This window comes from Cetorhinus maximus, chromosome 12, assembly GCF_964194155.1.
Source record: "Cetorhinus maximus chromosome 12, sCetMax3.hap1.1, whole genome shotgun sequence".
In the NCBI taxonomy this organism is placed as follows: domain Eukaryota; kingdom Metazoa; phylum Chordata; class Chondrichthyes; order Lamniformes; family Cetorhinidae; genus Cetorhinus; species Cetorhinus maximus.
Genome location: NC_135890.1, coordinates 52849881 through 52868192, shown reverse-complemented (window position 1 = coordinate 52868192; position 18312 = coordinate 52849881). Strand labels below are relative to the sequence as shown.

At 51.5% G+C, this 18312-nt stretch overlaps 1 protein-coding gene and 1 long non-coding RNA gene across 2 annotated transcripts in view; both read right to left on the bottom strand.

Moving 5' to 3' along the window:
- Positions 1-18312, bottom strand: part of LOC144687449 (uncharacterized) — a 182155-nt gene that overhangs the window by 57467 nt on the left and 106376 nt on the right. The gene's annotated exons all lie outside the window — the stretch shown is intronic.
- The window catches only part of LOC144687448 (solute carrier organic anion transporter family member 1C1-like), an 83375-nt gene that overhangs the window by 41317 nt on the left and 23746 nt on the right, over positions 1-18312 (bottom strand). Inside the window, exon 9 of the mRNA XM_078553604.1 lies at positions 2688-2883. Within this exon, the coding sequence (XP_078409730.1) occupies positions 2688-2883 (196 nt within the window). The remainder of the gene's footprint in view (positions 1-2687; positions 2884-18312) is intronic.

Sequence of the window (18312 nt, the reverse complement as noted above, 5' to 3'; positions counted from 1 at the left end):
AACCTGTCTCCTCCCCTGGCTGTCATGACCTCTCTTGTTCTATCTGTTTTATTAACTCCAGCCAATCCACCTGCCATGCGCACTTCCAACTATGTTCTCTTGTTCCTCTTAAGCTGCAACCATTTACACATTCCTCTTCATCACTACATCCTTGTAGGGTTATTGTCAAGGCCACTGCGCTTACACTCATTCTTTCCCAGTTATTCAAAAGTGTGGAACTCATTTCTTCCCCCATTCTTAATTTTTCTCACAATCTACAGCAGGGAGGGGGAGGGTGGGTGGGGTGGGGCGATGGTGGGGAACCTTTTTCTTATCATGGGCCATTCACATTTAGGCAAAATCAGTCACAGGCCACACACACACAAAGATTAACTTAATTTCGTTATTTTAGGGAGAATACAGAAACATTCAACTCATCCGCTGTTTGAATGCGATGGCTGAACTTGAATATTATATTGTTAAATATTAATATAGTAACTTAACTGACGCTTTCATCCAAAACAAATTCGTAACAATGATGGTAAATGCTATTTTGAAGGCGCTTCTGTCATCGGTCTATATTTTTAGAAATCTTGCTGCGGGCTGGATGAAATTGAGCAAAGGGCCGGATCCGGCCCACCCTGATCTACAGCTTTCTTCTATGTCAGCCATGGTTCAGTGGCAGTACTTGTGCCGCTAAGTCAGGAATCTGTTCAAATTCCTCACCACAGACTTGAGCGCAAAACCTAGGCTGACACTATAGTGCAGTCCTGAGAGAGTGCCAAATTATCACAGGAGTCCTCTTTCTGAGGTGGCATTTATTTGCCACCTGAAGTGGGCATGGCACTACTGCAGAGGAGCAGTGGTGTTCTCCCTGGTGTCCTACCCCACTAGCTATTCTTTAACCAACTTCTCTAAAACAGGTTGGGAGCTAAATTTGATCATCTTGGAACATGGTGCCAAGATTGCAATTTGCAATGAAGCCACTCCCGGCCAATGTAATACAGGCAGTATCCCAACTGTTTTAAATTATTTCAGCACCCAGCACTAAACATGCTGATGATTGGCTGGATTTTTCAACAGGGGTCTAAACCTTGAGAGGCTAACACCACTTAAATCTAGCTTGGATTTCTTAAAGGGAAGGTGCATATTGGCTGCAGCAGGTGCTGGGCAGCCATGCAGGAAGTGAATCTGACCCATGAAACACTGAAAAATGGTGCAATTTGGGAGAGTGCGAGCTCCAGGTTTTTCAGACACTGCACAGAAGGCCTTGAAGGAGAAGTCCTGTACCCTTAGCAAACTAGGAGGCCCTCGAGGCACAAACTCAGAAGGCACTGGGATCAAATAGGTGCGGAGGTCATTGCCAGGAGTTGAGCCCAAGGAGTAGGATGCAGTGTTGTAAGAAGTTCAATGACCCCACACCAGAGGTCAAAGTCAGAAAATGCATCTTCAAATGCTATGTCCTCAGATACTAATCAAATCATCACATCCCCATCATTCTCCTACTAACAATATCTATCAATCAGGACTCATGCCTGACATTCATACGCTGCACCGTACCCTCACTCTTAGCACTGTCAAAGCCACAACTCACAGCTTGCACACACTGCGAGTTATTCTACCATGACAGGAACATGACTTAAACAGATTCACCACACTCACTGACACACTTTCCACTCTCGTGCAGGAAAAGGTGACGCATGCCCGGAAGGAGCAGGAGCTAACCGGAGAAGGAGAGGTACGGCTGCATATCCTAACCACCCCCCACACCCGGCAGAGATGGGTGCTGGTTGGCATTGGGATACCCATTTGCTGGGACCATGGCCAGTGGTGGGTCTAAAGCCATTGAAGACGATGGTATGTTCATACCTAATCCTCCTTCTCACATACCATTAACCACTTATCCCACACACTCTTCTGATTTAAAAGCTGAAGATGCACCTCTTACTTACCCCCTACACATACAACAATCTAACCCAGTTCTGATGAAGAGTCATATTGAACTCGAAACGTTAACTCTGTTTCTCTCTCACAGATGCTGCCAGACCTGCTGAGTTTTGTCAGTACTTTCTGTTTTTATTTCAGATCTCCCAACATCTGCAGTGTTTTGCTTTTAACCTAACCCTTTGTGACTTTCTCCTTTCGAAGTGAAAGCTGGACAGGTAGTGGAGGAACAGCAAGAAGAAAGCAGTGAAAGAGGTCCACTGTTACTAAATATCACACTCACAGCCACCAGATCAGACACTGACACTGCAGCTAACTTAAAAGAATAGCACAGTGGCAGCATCTGCACATGGTGACACATTGGGGATGGTCCGCAGTAGGACAGGAGGTGGAGATAATGAAGTTGCCATCTCATGTGGTCAAGGACACACAGGAATTCTGCTGCAGAGTGCTTTATCAGCTGTAAATTGCTTTGGGATGCCCTAAGGTCATGTAAGGCATTATGTAAATATAAGACTTGATTTTATTTTCTTAAAGCAAGCTAGTATGAATACTTTTTGCTTCATTCAGCCTCGCTGATGTCCTGCGCTATAGGCCATGACCTGTCAGCATGGGTAAAGGTCAATTTAAATAAATAATGATGCAGATGGACAACAAGCAGTGAATACCCACATATGTTATGTGACATGCCAAGAGGTGCACATACATGTGCACACATACACACTGCCACTGCCTCGCCGTTATTTTCCTAGAACAATACCTACCCCACATAGGAGGCTGTCAAACCCGCCACTGGAGTCTTCTGGCAGCCCATTGTGAAAAATAAGACAAGAAACATCCACGAAACAACAGAAGTCCCGATGCAGAACTTCGTAGCTCCAATCACGTCTATCTTGAATTTCTTCATCACAAACCCTCCGCAGAAAATCCCAATTGCCACGGGAGGAACATTGACAATTCCTGGAAAAAAGATGCTTGTGTTAGCACCATATTAACCCAATTATCATGCTTTCTTACGCATAGCTTTGTGTTCTTACACTCGTCCTTGAAAAGCTGGCTTCTCACAGCCCAGTCCAGTGCCTAACATCAGTAACTGAGATATTCAGAAGGAATAGAAGGTGGCGACTGAGGGGGTGGGGGTTCCCTTGTTTGGTGCACTGGCTTGCCCATTATTTTCCACCAAGTGCAGTGCATATGTAAAAAAAATCAGCGGTTAATGAGTGCAGAAGCTGATGGCCAAAGCTGCCGTTTATTGTATCAAATGGGAAGATAGCATTCTATAAAGGATAGCTCCTTTATGTATTGTATTGCTATTAATTTACTTCCAACTGTCATTGTGTTTAGGTTGTATACTTTCTGTGTTAAGAACATTAGCACTTGAATTGATCACCTCCCATCATTATTCCATTGTGCTCCTTTCCATTGAGGTGCACTCAATTCGTTACACTCCAACAGTAATACGTCTGTTTACTGCCTATTGATCCAGTAATCATATTCTCCACTGCTTTTCACATGATAGTCATTGCAGCTGTGGGACACTTTGGATTCATTTTCCACTTGGCATTCATTTGCTCAATATTTATGGTGTTTCACACAATTCGATGGTTTGAAATATTTTAGCAAAACCCACTGACCATGTCAATATCTTTCTGAACAGACCATTCAATTGCTAGTTGACAAGAGGGCGGCTTCCATTTCTGTCACAAACTTTGACACGTTGGATAATTTGAATCTAATCTGGTTATCGAAAATGGCCGTGCATGGTGCTGTGCTCAGTTCTGGTTTTAATATTACTGAAAGGGCATAGAGGGGGCTGGAGAGGGGGACAAAGCTGATTTGCAAGAATGATACCAAAAGCAAGAGATTATATTTATCAAAAAAGGGCGAACTAGAGGCCCCTTTCTCTATGAAAAGTAGGCTGTCGGGTGTCCTAATAGAGGCCTTTAATATCATGAAGGCATTCAACAGGGTAGACATAGGCCTGAATTTTGCGCTCATTGGGCGCAAGCGATTGGTGGGCCTGGAAGCAGACGCGAAATGCACTTCTGCCTGCGATTGGCCCTCGACTGCGATCTCATGCAGGCTGGCCAATTAACAGCCAGCCAGTGTGAAATGCGACCAGAGAAAGGCTCAGCACTGCCGTTGGGGGCAGGAAGAGGGCGGGCGATGACGTCACTGTGGGCTTGGGTGAGCGCTTCCATTGAGCTCCCTGAAGCCAGGCAGAAGCCTCGGGGAGCTGCAGGCCTCCAAATAATAAAAGAAAGCACAAAAATGGTACAAAAAAATGTCCCTGCAGCACAATCAAGCACCTGAAAGCCAAACCTCATAAAATTACTGTCCCCAGATATTTATTTTAATTTTAAATCCTAATGGAGATTTCATCCCACCCTTGGATAAGGTTCCATCAAAAATGTGAAGCCCGCCTGGCCGATCAGCCAGCCCGCCAACAGTGTGGTTGGATGGGCCATGAAAAATTGCTGACAGTTGGGCCGTTAATGGGCTTAATTACCGTCTTAATTGTTGGCGGGCGCTCTTCTGATTTTTGTGTGTGCCTGCCGAGTGAAATATCGCACGAATGCGCGATGACTTTGGGATGCTGACCTGATGTCACCTTGCGCGATTTCATGCCCGTTCAGGTGGGGCGTGTGCCCACCCGTGGTACGTAAAATTCTGGCCATAGAGAAGATGTTTCTACCTGTGGGGGGAGACCAAAACCTGCAGCCATAAATAATAGATAATCACTGATAAATCCAATCTGAAATTCAGGAGAAACTTATTTACCCAGGGAGTGGTTAAAATGTGTATCTCGCTTCTAGGAGTGGTTGAGACAAACACCAGGCAAGCTAAGCAAACACTTGAGGTATGGGAGGATATGTTAATGGGGCTAGATGAAGAAGAGGCGCGTGTGGAGACTCTGGTCTGTGCTTTGAGAGTCATCAGGGGTACACTTGTGATGATCCCGAAGCAGATCTCCCAGAGTGAATATGTCTGATCTGGTGTGTAGGCGAGTGAGATTCAGTGACAATCCCTGCTCTGATGTGTTTGAGAAATTCAGGGTGTTTGTCGAGATTGCTGCTATTGCACATTTACTTTCCAATAGTTATATCACATACAAAATGAGTTGTGTTCTTGTGCTTGAGTGCATGCATTGGCAGCACTAGTGAACAGATTGTGATTAAAGAGCATGATAAAAATTCTACTGGCCCTTAGCATAAGGGTGAGGCATCAACTTCCCCATCAACCCAACCCTTGTACAAAGTCTAGGTAAAGAATAGGCTCTGCAGCTGAGATGGTGTGGCATTCATGGTTTGGACACCCCACTTCTCAGTGCTTATGCAAAGCATCATGCTACAATTAACAATTCCTCCTAATCCCACAATCACTACAACCTAGAAAGACCAGGGCAGCGGATGCATGGGAACACCACCACTTCCGAGTTCCCCTCCAAGCCACACACTATTCTGACTTGGAACTATATCGCTGTTCCTTCACTGTTGTTCATTTAGGGGAGCATCTCAAAGCCTTTGGGCAACCTCATTGGTTTATGTGCTGCCTAGTGTAAAAATGAAGCAAGATTGCCTCCACAAGCCTTAATACACAGCTGCAGTATTTGTGGCGTATTGGGCCTTTTGCTGGTAAGGTTGTGAGTCCCCAATACAGATCAGGCATATGCCAGCAGTTCACTTCTTCAGTGCTAATCAGGAGGGCCATGGAGGTCTGAATGTGCCCTGCCTTGAAGCAAATCATCGGGCCTAAAACCTGCAATGCCCACTTGCTCCACAATTCATACCAGAATCAAAAAAAGCGACCACATGGCATTTGTTGCTGTATTTTCTGTAAATGAGCAGCTGTGTAAGATGTAGTTTTATGAAGTAGAGTTAAAGAACTGTGGAGAACCAAAGAATAATGGTCCTGAAATTTCACATCCATTTCCCATCTCCTTTCGGAATTTGGCAGAATGCTAAGAATTCTGGAGGAATTACATAAATCCCACCTTTTTCCAGGGGATCTACAGGATGAGGGGGAAAGCTGGATGAAATTTCAGGTGCCCATTTTCCATGTTTCTGTGATAAACTCAAACAAGATTATAGAACTAACTTGTGTCAGCAAGATGAAAACTCTGGAGGTATTTTATTGCCAGTACATACTGCAAAGAATATACAGAGACAGGCCATTTAACCCAACTTGTCTATTTTTACTTTAAACTATTCAGTTTCAGTGGGAACTCCTGCCCCAGATCAGTGCCTCAGCAATCCTAGCAATCTGCTGGAGGACAGATGGCTGGACTGCAGTGACACCCTGTGAGTACCGTTGGCCACTGTATCTGCAGCCATGATGGCAGCAAGCTGAGCTTGCATGACTTCAGTCTGAGCTTCCACTGCAGAACACAGACATTGAGTGGCTTCTGCTTGTGCTGCAATATAAACTGAGAGATTAACCATCAGTCTCTGCGCCATGTTTGAGTACACAAGTGTGCTAATGGAGTTGGCCACCAGGATGGATTCCAAGCTGTGCAGAAAGCCATGTGTAAGGTTAGTGCTAGCCTATGTACTTGACAGTGACTCTCCCAGTGCACCAAGCATTTAGTTGTGTCTACTCATCAGCCTGCTTCTGGAGGTGGCCCCAGCTCAGTCCTCTGCAGTGGAAACAGTGTGCGACCTCACCGTCTGACACGCTGGCGCTGTGCTAGGCCTTCCCCCTGCCCTGGCTGCAGCCACTTATGCCTGGAGTCTCACCACATGCAGATCCCATCTCTAAGCTAGCCTCGAGTACAGGCTTGGCCAACATATGGCCAGCGAGCCGGATGCGGCCTGCAAAGCTCCTCTAGGAGAACCCCTGAGCCAGTTTTCAACATTCCGGTCAAACCGGTGAGTATCAATGGAAGATTCTGCATGAAGCTGTGTGTGGGGGGATTGCGAGATACTCAGTGACTGTGTAGGGGCGGCAGTGTGAGAGAGAGAGTGATTGAGTGCTTGGGGGGGACTGCAAGATTCTGAGTGACTGCATTTTGCAGGGGTGTGCGAGACTGTGTGACTGAATGTGTGGGGGGAGTGCGACAGAGTGAGTGACTGTGTCTGTGTGGGGGGAATGCGATAGAGTGACTGTCTGTGTCTGCGTGGGACAGTGTGAGAGAGTGAGTGACTGTGTCTGTGTGGGGCAGTGCGAGGGGGCGAGTGACTGTGTCTGTGTGGGGGGAGTGTGAGAGTGTGAGTGACTGCGTCTGTGTGGGGGAGTGTGAGAGCGTGAGTGACTGCGTCTGTGTGGGTGGATGTGAGAGAGTGAGTGACTGCGTCTGTGTGGGGGGATGTGAGAGAATGAGTGACTGCGTCAGAGTGGGTGGATGTGAGAGAGTGAGTGACTGTGTCTGTGTGGGGGGATGTGAGAGAGTGAGTGACTGCGTCTGTCGGGGGGATGTGAGAGAGTGAGTGACTGCGTCTGTTTGGGGTGATGTGAGAGAGTGAGTGAACGTGCCTGTGTGGGGGAGTTCGAGAGAGTTAGTGACTGCGTCTGTGGGGGGTGCAGAGTGAGAGAGTGAGTGACTGTATCTGTATGGGGGAATGTGAGAGAGTGAGTGACTGTGTTTGTGTGGGGGGGAGTGTGAGAGAGTGAGTGAATATGTCTGTGGGGGACAGTGTGAGAGAGTGAGTGGCTGTGTCTGTGTAGGTGAGTTTGAGAGAGTGAGTGTCTGCGTCTGTGTGGGGGAGTGTGAGAGAGTGAGTGACTGTATCTGTGTCGGGGGGAATGTGAGAGAGAGTGAGTGACTGAGTGTGTGTGGGGGAATGTGAGAGAGAGTGAGTGACTGCATCTGTGTCGGGGGGAATGTGAGAGAGAGTGAGTGACTGAGTGTGTGTGGGGGACAGTGTGAGAGAGAGTGAGTGACTGCATCTGTGTCGGGGGGAATGTGAGAGAGTGACTGTCTGCATGGGACAGTGTGAGAGAGTGAGTGACTGCGTCTGTGGGGGACAATGTGAGAGAGTGAGTGACTGCCTCGGTGTGGGGCAGTGCGAGAGTGTGAGAGGGCGAGTGACTGTGTCTGTCAGTGGGGAACGTATGAGAGTGAGGGCTGTGTCTCTGTGGGAGAACGTGAGGGAATGGGTGAATGCGTCTGTGTGGGGGAGTGCGAGGGAGTAAGTGACTGTGTCTGTGTGGGGGACAGTGTGAGAGAGTGAGTGACTGTGTCTGTGTGGGGGACAGTGTGAGAGAGTGAGTGACTGCGTCTGTGGGGGGAGTGTGAGAGAGTGAGTGACTGCGTCTGTGTGGGGGAGTGTGAGAGAGTGAGTGACTGCGTCTGTGTGGGGGGAATGTGAGAGACTGAGTGACTGTGTCTGTGGGGGGGATTGTGAGAGAGTGAGTGACTGCGTCTGTGTGGGGGGAATGTGAGAGACTGAGTGACTCCGTCTGTGTGGGGGAGTTCGAGAGAGTGAGTGACTTCGTCTGCGTGGGGGGATGTGAGACAGTGAGTGATTGCGTCAGAGTTGGGGGATGTGAGAGAGTGATTGACTGCGTCTGTGTGGGGGGATGTGAGAGAGTGAATGATTGCGTCAGAGTTGGGGGATGTGAGAGAGTGAGTGACTGCGTCTGTGGGGGGTGCAGAGTGAGAGAGTGAGTGACTGCGTCTGGGTGAGAGGCATTGTGAGAGAGTAAGTGACTGCGTCTGTGGGGGAGTTCAAGAGAGTGAGTGACTATCTGTATGGGGGAATGTGAGAGAGTGAGTGACTGTGTCTGTGTGGGGGGGAATGTGAGAGAGTGAGTGACTGTGTCTGCGGGGGGGAATGCGAGAGATTGAGCAACTACGTCTGTGTGGGGGGGAATGTGAGAGAGTGAGTGAATATTTCTGTGGGGGACAGTGTGAGAGAGTGAGTGGCTGTGTCTGTGTAGGGGAATTCGAGAGAGTGAGTGACTGCGTCTGTAGAGGGGAGTATGAGAGAGTGATTGACTGTGTCTGTGTGGGGGAGTTCGAGAGAGTGAGTGACTGCGTCTGTGTGAGGGAGTTTGAGAGAGTGAGTGACTGCGTCTGTGTGAGGGAGTTCGAGAGAGTGAGTGACTGTGTCTGTGTGGGGGGGAATGTGAGAGATTGAGTGACTGAGTGTGTGGGGGACAGTGTGAGAGAGTGAGTGACTGCTTCTGTGTGGGGGAGTGCAAGAGAGAGTGAGTGACTGCGTCTGTGTGTGGGGAATATGAGAGAGTGAGTGACTCTGTCTGTGTGGGGCAATGTGAGAGAGTGAGAGACTGTGTCTGTGTGGGGGGAGTGTGAGAGAGTGAGTGACTGCATCTGTGGGGGGGAATGTGAGAGAGTGAATGACTGTGTCTGTGGGGGACAGCACGATAGTGTGAGTGACTTCGTCTTTTTGGGGAACAGTGTGAGAGAGTGAGTGACCGCGTCTGAGTGGGGGGATGTGAGAGAGTGAATGATTGCGTCAGAGTTGGGTGATGTGATAGAGTGAGTGACTGCGTCTGTATGGGGGACAGAGTGAGAGAGTGAGTGACTGCGTCTGTGTGGGGGGTGTCAGAGAGTGAGTGACTGTGTCTGTGTGGGGGACAGTGTGAGAGAGTAAGTGACTGCGTCTGTGGGGGAGTTCAAGAGAGTGAGTGACTGTATCTGTATGGGGGAATGTGAGACAGTGAGTGACTGTGTCTGTGTGGGGGAGTTCGAGAGAGTGAGTGACTGTGTTTGTGTGGGGGGGGAATGTGAGGGAGTGAGTGAATATGTCTGTGGGGGACAGTGTGAGAGAGTGAGTGACTGCATCTGTAGAGGGGAGTGTGAGGGAGTGAGTGACTGCGTCTGTGAGGGGGAGTGTATGAGAGTGAGTGGCTGTGTCTGTGTTGGGGGGAGTGTGAGAGCATGAGTGACTGTGTCTGTGCGGTGGGAATGCGATAGAGTGACTGTCTGTGTCTGTGGGGGGGAGTGTGAGAGAGTGAGTGACTGTGTCTGTGTGGGGGAGTTCAAGAGAGTGAGTGACTGCGTCTGTGGGGGACAGTGTGAGAGAGTGAGTGACTGCGTCTGGAAGGGGGAGTGTATGAGAGTGAGTGGCTGTGTCTCTGTGGGAGAGCGTGAGAGAATGGGTGAATGCGTCTGTGTGGGGGAGTGCGAGAGAGTGAGTGACTGCGTCTGTGGGGGACAGTGCGAGAGGGCGAGTGACTCTCTCTGTGTGTGGGAAATGTGTGAGAGTGAGTGGCTGTGTCTCTGTGGGACAGTGCGAGAGTGAGTGAATGCATCTGTGAAGATAGTGTGAGATAATGAGTGACTGCGTCTGTGTGGGGTAATGTGTAAGAGTGAGTGGCTGTGTCTGTGTCGGGGACAGTGTGAGAGAGTGAGTGACTGCGTCTGTGTGGGCGAGGTCGAGAGAGTGAGTGACTGCGTCTGTGTGGGGGGCATGTGAGAGTGTAAGCGATTGTGTCTGTGTGGTGGGAGTGTGAGAGAGTGAGTGACTGCCTCTGTGTGCGGGAGTTCGAGAGAGTGAGTGACTGCGTCAGTATGGGGGAGTTCGAGAGAGTGAGTGACTGTGTCTGTGGGGGACTGTGTGAGAGAGTGAGTGACTGCGCCTGTGTGGGGGACAATGTGAGAGATTGGGTGACTGCGTCTCTGTGGTGGACAGTGCGAGAGGTGAGTGACTGCGTTTTTTTGGGGCATTGCGAGAGGGCGAGTGACTGTCTGTGGGGGACAGTGTGATAGAGTGAGTGAATGCGTCTGTGAAGACAGTGTGAGAGAATGAGTGACTGCATCTGTGTGGGGTAATGTGTGAGAGTGAGTGGCTGTGTCTCTGTGGGGGAGTGCGAGAGAGTGAGTGACTACGTCTGTGTGGGGGAGTGGGAGATAGTGAGTGACTGCGTCTGTGTTGGGGACAGTGTGAAAAAGTGAGTGACTTTGTCTGTGTGGGGGACAGTGTGAGAAAGTGAGTGGCTCTGTCTGTGTGGGAGGAATGTGAGAGAGTGAGTGACTGAGTGTGTGAGGGACAGTGTGAGAGAGGGACTGACTGTGTCTGTTGGGGGGATTGTGAGAGTGTGAGTGACTGTGTCTGTCTGGGGGAGTGCGAGAGAATGAATGACTATGTCTGTGGGGGGAGTGTGAGAGAGTGAGTGACTGTGTCTGTCTGGGGGAGTGTGAGAGAGTGAGTGACTGTGTCTGTGTGGGGGAGTTCGACAGAGTGAGTGACTGCGTCTGTGTGTGGGGTATATGAGAGAGTGAGTGACTGTGTCTGTGTGGGGGAGTGTGAGAGAGTGAGTGACCGTCTCTGTCTGGGGGAGTTCGACAGAGTGAGTGACTGTGTCTGAGTGGGGGGATGTGAGAGAGTGAATGATTGCGTCAGAGTTGGGTGATGTGATAGAGTGAGTGACTGCGTCTGTATGGGGGACAGAGTGAGAGAGTGAGTGATTGCGTCTGTGTGGGGGGTGTCAGAGAGTGAGTGACTGTGTCTGTGTGGGGGACAGTGTGAGAGAGTAAGTGACTGCGTCTGTGGGGGAGTTCAAGAGAGTGAGTGACGGTATCTGTATGGGGGAATGTGAGACAGTGAGTGACTGTGTCTGTGTGGGGGAGTTCGAGAGAGTGAGTGACTGTGTTTGTGTGGGGGGGGAATGTGAGGGAGTGAGTGAATATGTCTGTGGGGGACAGTGTGAGAGAGTGAGTGACTGTGTCTGCTGGGGGGAGTGCGAGAGAGTGAGCAACTATGTCTGTGTGGGGGGGAATGTGAGAGAGTGAGTGAATATGTCTATGGGGGACAGTGTGAGAGAGTGAGTGACTGCGTCTGTAGAGGGGAGTGTGAGGGAGTGAGTGACTGCGTCTGTGAGGGGGAGTGTATGAGAGTGAGTGGCTGTGTCTGTGTTGGGGGGAGTGTGAGAGCATGAGTGACTGTGTCTGTGCGGTGGGAATGCGATAGAGTGACTGTCTGTGTCTGTGGGGGGGAGTGTGAGAGAGTGAGTGACTGTGTCTGTGTGGGGGAGTTCAAGAGAGTGAGTGACTGCGTCTGTGGGGGACAGTGTGAGAGAGTGAGTGACTGCGTCTGGAAGGGGGAGTGTATGAGAGTGAGTGGCTGTGTCTCTGTGGGAGAGCGTGAGAGAATGGGTGAATGCGTCTGTGTGGGGGAGTGCGAGAGAGTGAGTGACTGCGTCTGTGGGGGACAGTGCGAGAGGGCGAGTGACTCTCTCTGTGTGTGGGAAATGTGTGAGAGTGAGTGGCTGTGTCTCTGTGGGACAGTGCGAGAGTGAGTGAATGCATCTGTGAAGATAGTGTGAGATAATGAGTGACTGCGTCTGTGTGGGGTAATGTGTAAGAGTGAGTGGCTGTGTCTGTGTCGGGGACAGTGTGAGAGAGTGAGTGACTGCGTCTGTGTGGGCGAGGTCGAGAGAGTGAGTGACTGCGTCTGTGTGGGGGGCATGTGAGAGTGTAAGCGACTGTGTCTGTGTGGTGGGAGTGTGAGAGAGTGAGTGACTGCCTCTGCGTGCGGGAGTTCGAGAGAGTGAGTGACTGCGTCAGTATGGGGGAGTTCGAGAGAGTGAGTGACTGTGTCTGTGGGGGACTGTGTGAGAGAGTGAGTGACTGCGCCTGTGTGGGGGACAATGTGAGAGATTGGGTGACTGCGTCTCTGTGGTGGACAGTGCGAGAGGTGAGTGACTGCGTTTTTTTGGGGCATTGCGAGAGGGCGAGTGACTGTCTGTGGGGGACAGTGTGATAGAGTGAGTGAATGCGTCTGTGAAGATAGTGTGAGAGAATGAGTGACTGCATCTGTGTGGGGTAATGTGTGAGAGTGAGTGGCTGTGTCTCTGTGGGGGAGTGCGAGAGAGTGAGTGACTGCGTCTGTGTTGGGGACAGTGTGAAAAAGTGAGTGACTTTGTCTGTGTGGGGGACAGTGTGAGAAAGTGAGTGGCTCTGTCTGTGTGGGAGGAATGTGAGAGAGTGAGTGACTGAGTGTGTGAGGGACAGTGTGAGAGAGGGACTGACTGTGTCTGTTGGGGGGATTGTGAGAGTGTGAGTGACTGTGTCTGTCTGGGGGAGTGCGAGAGAGTGAATGACTATGTCTGTGGGGGGAGTGTGAGAGAGTGAGTGACTGTGTCTGTCTGGGGGAGTGTGAGAGAGTGAGTGACTGTGTCTGTGTGGGGGAGTTCGACAGAGTGAGTGACTGCGTCTGTGTGTGGGGTATATGAGAGAGTGAGTGACTGTGTCTGTGTGGGGGAGTGTGAGAGAGTGAGTGACCGTCTCTGTATGGGGGAGTTCGACAGAGTGAGTGACTGTGTCTGTGTGGGGGGAGTGTGAGAGAGTGAGTGACTGTGTCTGTGTGGGGGAGTGTGAGAGAGTGAGTGACTGCGTCAGTATGGGGGAGTTCGACAGAGTGAGTGACTGCGTCTGTGTGTGGGGTATATGAGAGAGTGAGTGACTGCCTCTGTGTGCGGGAGTTCGAGAGAGTGAGTGACTGCGTCAGTATGGGGGAGTTTGAGAGTGTGAGTGACTGTGTCTGTGGGGGACTGTGTGAGAGAGTGAGTGACTGTGTCTGTGTGGGGGACAACGTGAGAGATTGAGTGACTGCGTCTGTGTGGTGGACAGTGCGAGAGGTGAGTTACTGCGTCTTTTTGGGGCATTGCGAGAGGGCGAGTGACTGTGTCTGTGGGGGACAGTGTGATAGAGTGAGTGAATGCGTCTGTGAAGACAGTGTGAGAGAATGAGTGACTGCATCTGTGTGGGGTAATGTGTGAGAGTGAGTGGCTGTGTCTCTGTGGGGGAGTGCGAAAGAGTGAGTGACTATGTCTGTGTGGGGGAGTGGGAGATAGTGGGTGACTGCGTCTGTGTTGGGGACAGTGTGAAAAAGTGAGTGACTTTGTCTGTGTGGGGGACAGTGTGAGAAAGTGAGTGGCTCTGTCTGTGTGGGAGGAATGTGAGAGAGTGAGTGACTGAGTGTGTGGGGGACAGTGTGAGAGAGGGACTGACTGTGTCTGTTGGGGGGATTGTGAGAGTGTGAGTGACTGTGTCTGTCTGGGGGAGTGCGAGAGAGTGAATGACTATGTCTGTGGGGGGAGTGTGAGAGAGTGAGTGAGTGTGTCTGTGTAGGGGGAGTGTGAGAGAGTGAGTGACTGTGTCTGTCTGGGGGAGTGTGAGAAAATGAGTGACTGTGTCTGTTGGGGGGGTTGTGAGATAGTGAGTGACTGAGTCTGTGGGGTGCGGTGTGAGAGAGTGAGTGACTGTGTCTGTGTGGGGGGAGTGTGAGAGAGTGAGTGACTGTGTCTGTCTGGGGAATGCGAGAGAGTGTGTAACTGTGTCTGTGGGGAGGAGTTCGAGAGAGTGAGTGACTGCGTCTGTGTGGGGGAGTTCAAGTGAGTGAGTGACTGCGTCTTGTGTGGGGGAATGTGAGAGAGTGAGTGACTCTGTCTGTGTGGGGGAGTTCGAGAGAGTGAGTGACTGCGTCTGTGTGGGGGGAATATGAGAGAGTGAGTGACTCTGTGTGGGGCAATGTGAGAGAGTGAGAGACTGTGTCTGTGTGGGGGGAGTGTGAGAGAGTGAGTGACTGCATCTGTGGGGGGGAATGTGAGAGAGTGAGTGACTGTGTCTGTGGCAGACCTTGCGAGAGTGTGAGTGACTTCGTCTTTTTGGGGAACAGTTTGAGAGAGTGAGTGACTGCGTCTTTTTGGGGCATTGCGAGAGGGCGAGTGACTGTGCCTGTGGGGGACAGTGTGAGAGAGTGAGTGAATGCGTCTGCGAAGATAGTGTGAGAGAATGAGTGACTGCGTCTGTGTGGGGTAATGTGTAAGAGTGAGTGGCTGTGTCTCTGTGGGGGTGTGCGAGAGAGTGAGTGACTGTGTCTCTGTGGGGGAGTGTGAGATAGTGAGTTACTGCGTCTGTGGGGGACAGTGTGAGAGAGTGAGTGACTGTGTGTGTGTGTGTGGGGGATAGTGCGAGAGTGTGAGTGACTTCATCTTTTTGGGGAACAGTGTGAGAGAGTGAGTGACTGTGTCTGTGTGGGGCAGTGCGAGAGGGCGAGTGACTGTGTCTGTGGGGGACGGTGCGAGAGAGTGAGTGACTCTGTCATGTTTTGGGGGAATGTGTGAAAGTGAGTGTCTGCGTCTGTGTGGTGGAGTGCGAGAGTGTGAGTGACTGCATCTGTGTGGGGGTGTTCGAGAGAGTGAGTGACTGCGTCGGCGTGGGGGGAATGTGTGAGAGTGAATGACTGTGTCTGTGGGGGGGAGTTCGAGAGAGTGAGTGACTGTGTCTGTGGGGGACTGTGTGAGAGAGCGAGTGACTGCGCCTGTGTGGGGGACAACGTGAGAGATTGAGTGACTGCGTCTGTGAGGTGGACAGTGCGAGATGTGAGTGACTGCGTCTTTTTGGGGCATTGCGAGAGGGCGAGTGACTGTGCCTGTGGGGGACAGTGTGAGAGAGTGAGTGACTGCGCCTGTGTGGGGGACAACGTGAGAGATTGAGTGACTGCGTCTGTGTGGTGGACAGTGCGAGAGGTGAGTGACTGCGTCTTTTTGGGGCATTGCGAGAGGGCGAGTGACTGTGCCTGTGGGGGACAGTGTGAGAGAGTGAGTGAATGCGTCTGTGAAGATAGTGTGAGAGAATGAGTGACTGCATTTGTGTGGCGTAGTGTGTGAGAGTGAGTGGCTGTGTCTCTGTGGGGGAGTGCGAGAGAGTGAGTGACTGCGTCTGTGTTGGGGACAGTGTGAGAAAGTGAGTGACTGTGTCTGTTGGGGGGGCTGTGAGATAGTGAGTGACTGAGTCTGTGGGGTGCGGTGTGAGAGAGTGAGTGACTGAGTGTGTGGGGGACAATGTGAGAGAGTGAGTGACTGTCTGTTGGGGGGCTGTGTGAAAGAGTGAGTGACTGTGTCTGTCTGGGGGAGTGCGAGAGAGTGTGTGACTGTGTCTGTGGGGAGGAGTTCGAGAGAGTGAGTGACTGCGTCTGTGTGGGGGGAATATGAGAGGGTGAGTGACTCTGTCTGTGTAGGGGGAATGTGAGAGAGTGAGTGACTGAGTGTGTGGGGGACAGTGTGAGAGAGTGAGTGACTGTGTCTGTTGGAGGGGTATGTGAGAGGGTGAGTGACTGTGTCTGTGGGGGGGAGTGCAAGAGAGTGAGTGACTGCGTTTGTGCGTGGGGCCGTTCGAGACTGTGAGTGACTGCGTCTGTGTGGGGGAGTTCAAGTGAGTGAGTGACTGCGTCTTGTGTGGGGGAATGTGAGAGAGTGAGTGACTCTGTCTGTGTAGGGGGAAGTGTGAGAGAGTGAGTTACTGTGTCTGTGTGGGGGAGTTCGAGAGAGTGAGTGACTGTGTCTGTGTGGGGGGAGTGTGAGAGAGTGAGTGACTGCATCTGTGGGGGGGAATGTGAGAGAGTGGGTGACTGTGTCTGTGTGGGGGGAGTGTGAGAGAGTGAGTGACTGCGTCTGTGTGGGGGGGAATGTGAGAGAGTGAGTGACTGTGTCTGTGGCAGACCTTGCGAGAGTGTGAGTGACTTCGTCTTTTTGGGGAACAGTTTGAGAGAGTGAGTGACTGCGTCTTTTTGGGGTATTGCGAGAGGGCGAGTGACTGTGCCTGTGGGGGACAGTGTGAGAGAGTGAGTGAATGCGTCTGCGAAGATAGTGTGAGAGAATGAGTGACTGCGTCTGTGTGGGGTAATGTGTAAGAGTGAGTGGCTGTGTCTCTGTGGGGGTGTGCGAGAGAGTGAGTGACTGTGTCTCTGTGGGGGAGTGTGAGATAGTGAGTTACTGCGTCTGTGGGGGACAGTGTGAGAGAGTGAGTGACTGTGTGTGTGTGGGGGATAGTGCGAGAGTGTGAGTGACTTCGTCTTTTTGGGGAACAGTGTGAGAGAGTGAGTGACTGTGTCTGTGTGGGGCAGTGCGAGAGGGCGAGTGACTGTGTCTGTGGGGGACGGTGCGAGAGAGTGAGTGACTCTGTCATGTTTTGGGGGAATGTGTGAAAGTGAGTGACTGTGTCTGTGTAGGGGAGTGCGAGAGTGTGAGTGACTGCATCTGTGTGGGGGTGTTCGAGAGAGTGAGTGACTGCGTCTGTGTGGGGGAGTGCGAGAGTGTGAGTGACTGCATCTGTGTGGGGGTGTTCGAGAGAGTGAGTGACTGCGTCTGTGTGGGGGAGTGCGAGAGTGTGAGTGACTGCATCTGTGTGGGGGTGTTCGAGAGAGTGAGTGACTGCGTCTGTGTGGGGGAGTGCGAGAGTGTGAGTGACTGCATCTGTGTGGGGGTGTTCGAGAGAGTGAGTGACTGCGTCGGCGTGGGGGGAATGTGTGAGAGTGAGTGACTGTGTCTGTGGGGAGGAATGTGAGAGACTGGGTGACAGTGTCTGTGTGGGGCGAGTGTGAGAGACTGAGGGACTGTGTCTGTGTTGGGGGAGTGTGAGAGAGTGAGTGACTGTGTCTGTGCGGTGGGAGTGCAATAGAGTGACTGTCTGTGGGGGGGTTGTGTGAGATAGTGAGTGAATGTGTCTGTGGGGGTGAGTTCGAGAGAGTGAGTGACTGCGTCTGTCTGGGGGAGTGCGAGAGAGTGAATGACTGCGTCTGTCTGGGGGACAGTGTGACAGAGTGAGTGACTGCCTCTGTGTGCGGGAGTTTGAGAGAGTGAGTGACTGTGTCTGTGGAGGACTGTGTGAGAGAGTGAGTGACTGCGTCTGTGTGGGGACAACGTGAGAGATTGAGTGACTGCGTCTGTATGGTTGACAGTGCGAGAGTGTGAGTGACTGCATCTTTTTCGGGTAGACTCTCTCGCACTAGTGACTCCGTCTGTGTGGGGGGAATGTGAGAGAGTGAGTGACTGAGTGTGTGCGGGACAGTGTGAGAGAGTGAGTGACTGCGTCTGTGTGGGGGAGTGGGAGAGAGTGGGTGACTGTGTCTGTGGGGGGGTGTTCGAGAGAGTGAGTGACTGTGTGTAGGGGAGTGCGAGATAGTAAGTGACAGTGACTGTGTCTGTGCGGTGGGAGTGCGATAGAGTGACTGTCTGTGCGGAGGGATTGTGAGATAGTGAGTGACTGTGGCTGTGGGGGTGAGTTCGAGAGAGTGAGTTACTGCATCTGTCTGGGGAAGTGCGAGAGAGTGAATGACTGCGTCTGTGTGAGGGACAGTGTGAGAGAGAGTGACTGCATCTGTGTGAGGGAGTTCGAGAGAGTGAGTGACTGCTTCTGTGTGGTGGGAATGTGAGAGATTGAGTGACTGCGTCTGTGTGGGGTAGTGCGAGAGGGCGAGTGACTGCGTCTGTGGGAGACAGTGCGAGAGAGTGAGTGACTCTCTCTGTGTGGGGGGAATGTGTGAGAGTGAGTGGCTGTGTCTCTGTGGGGGAGTGTGAGAGAGTGAGTGACTGCGTCTGTGTGGGGGAGTGCAAGAGAGTGAGTAACTGCGTCTGTGTGGGGGAGTGCGAGATAGTGAGTGACTGCGTCTGTGTGGGGCACAGTGTGAGAGAGTGAGTGAC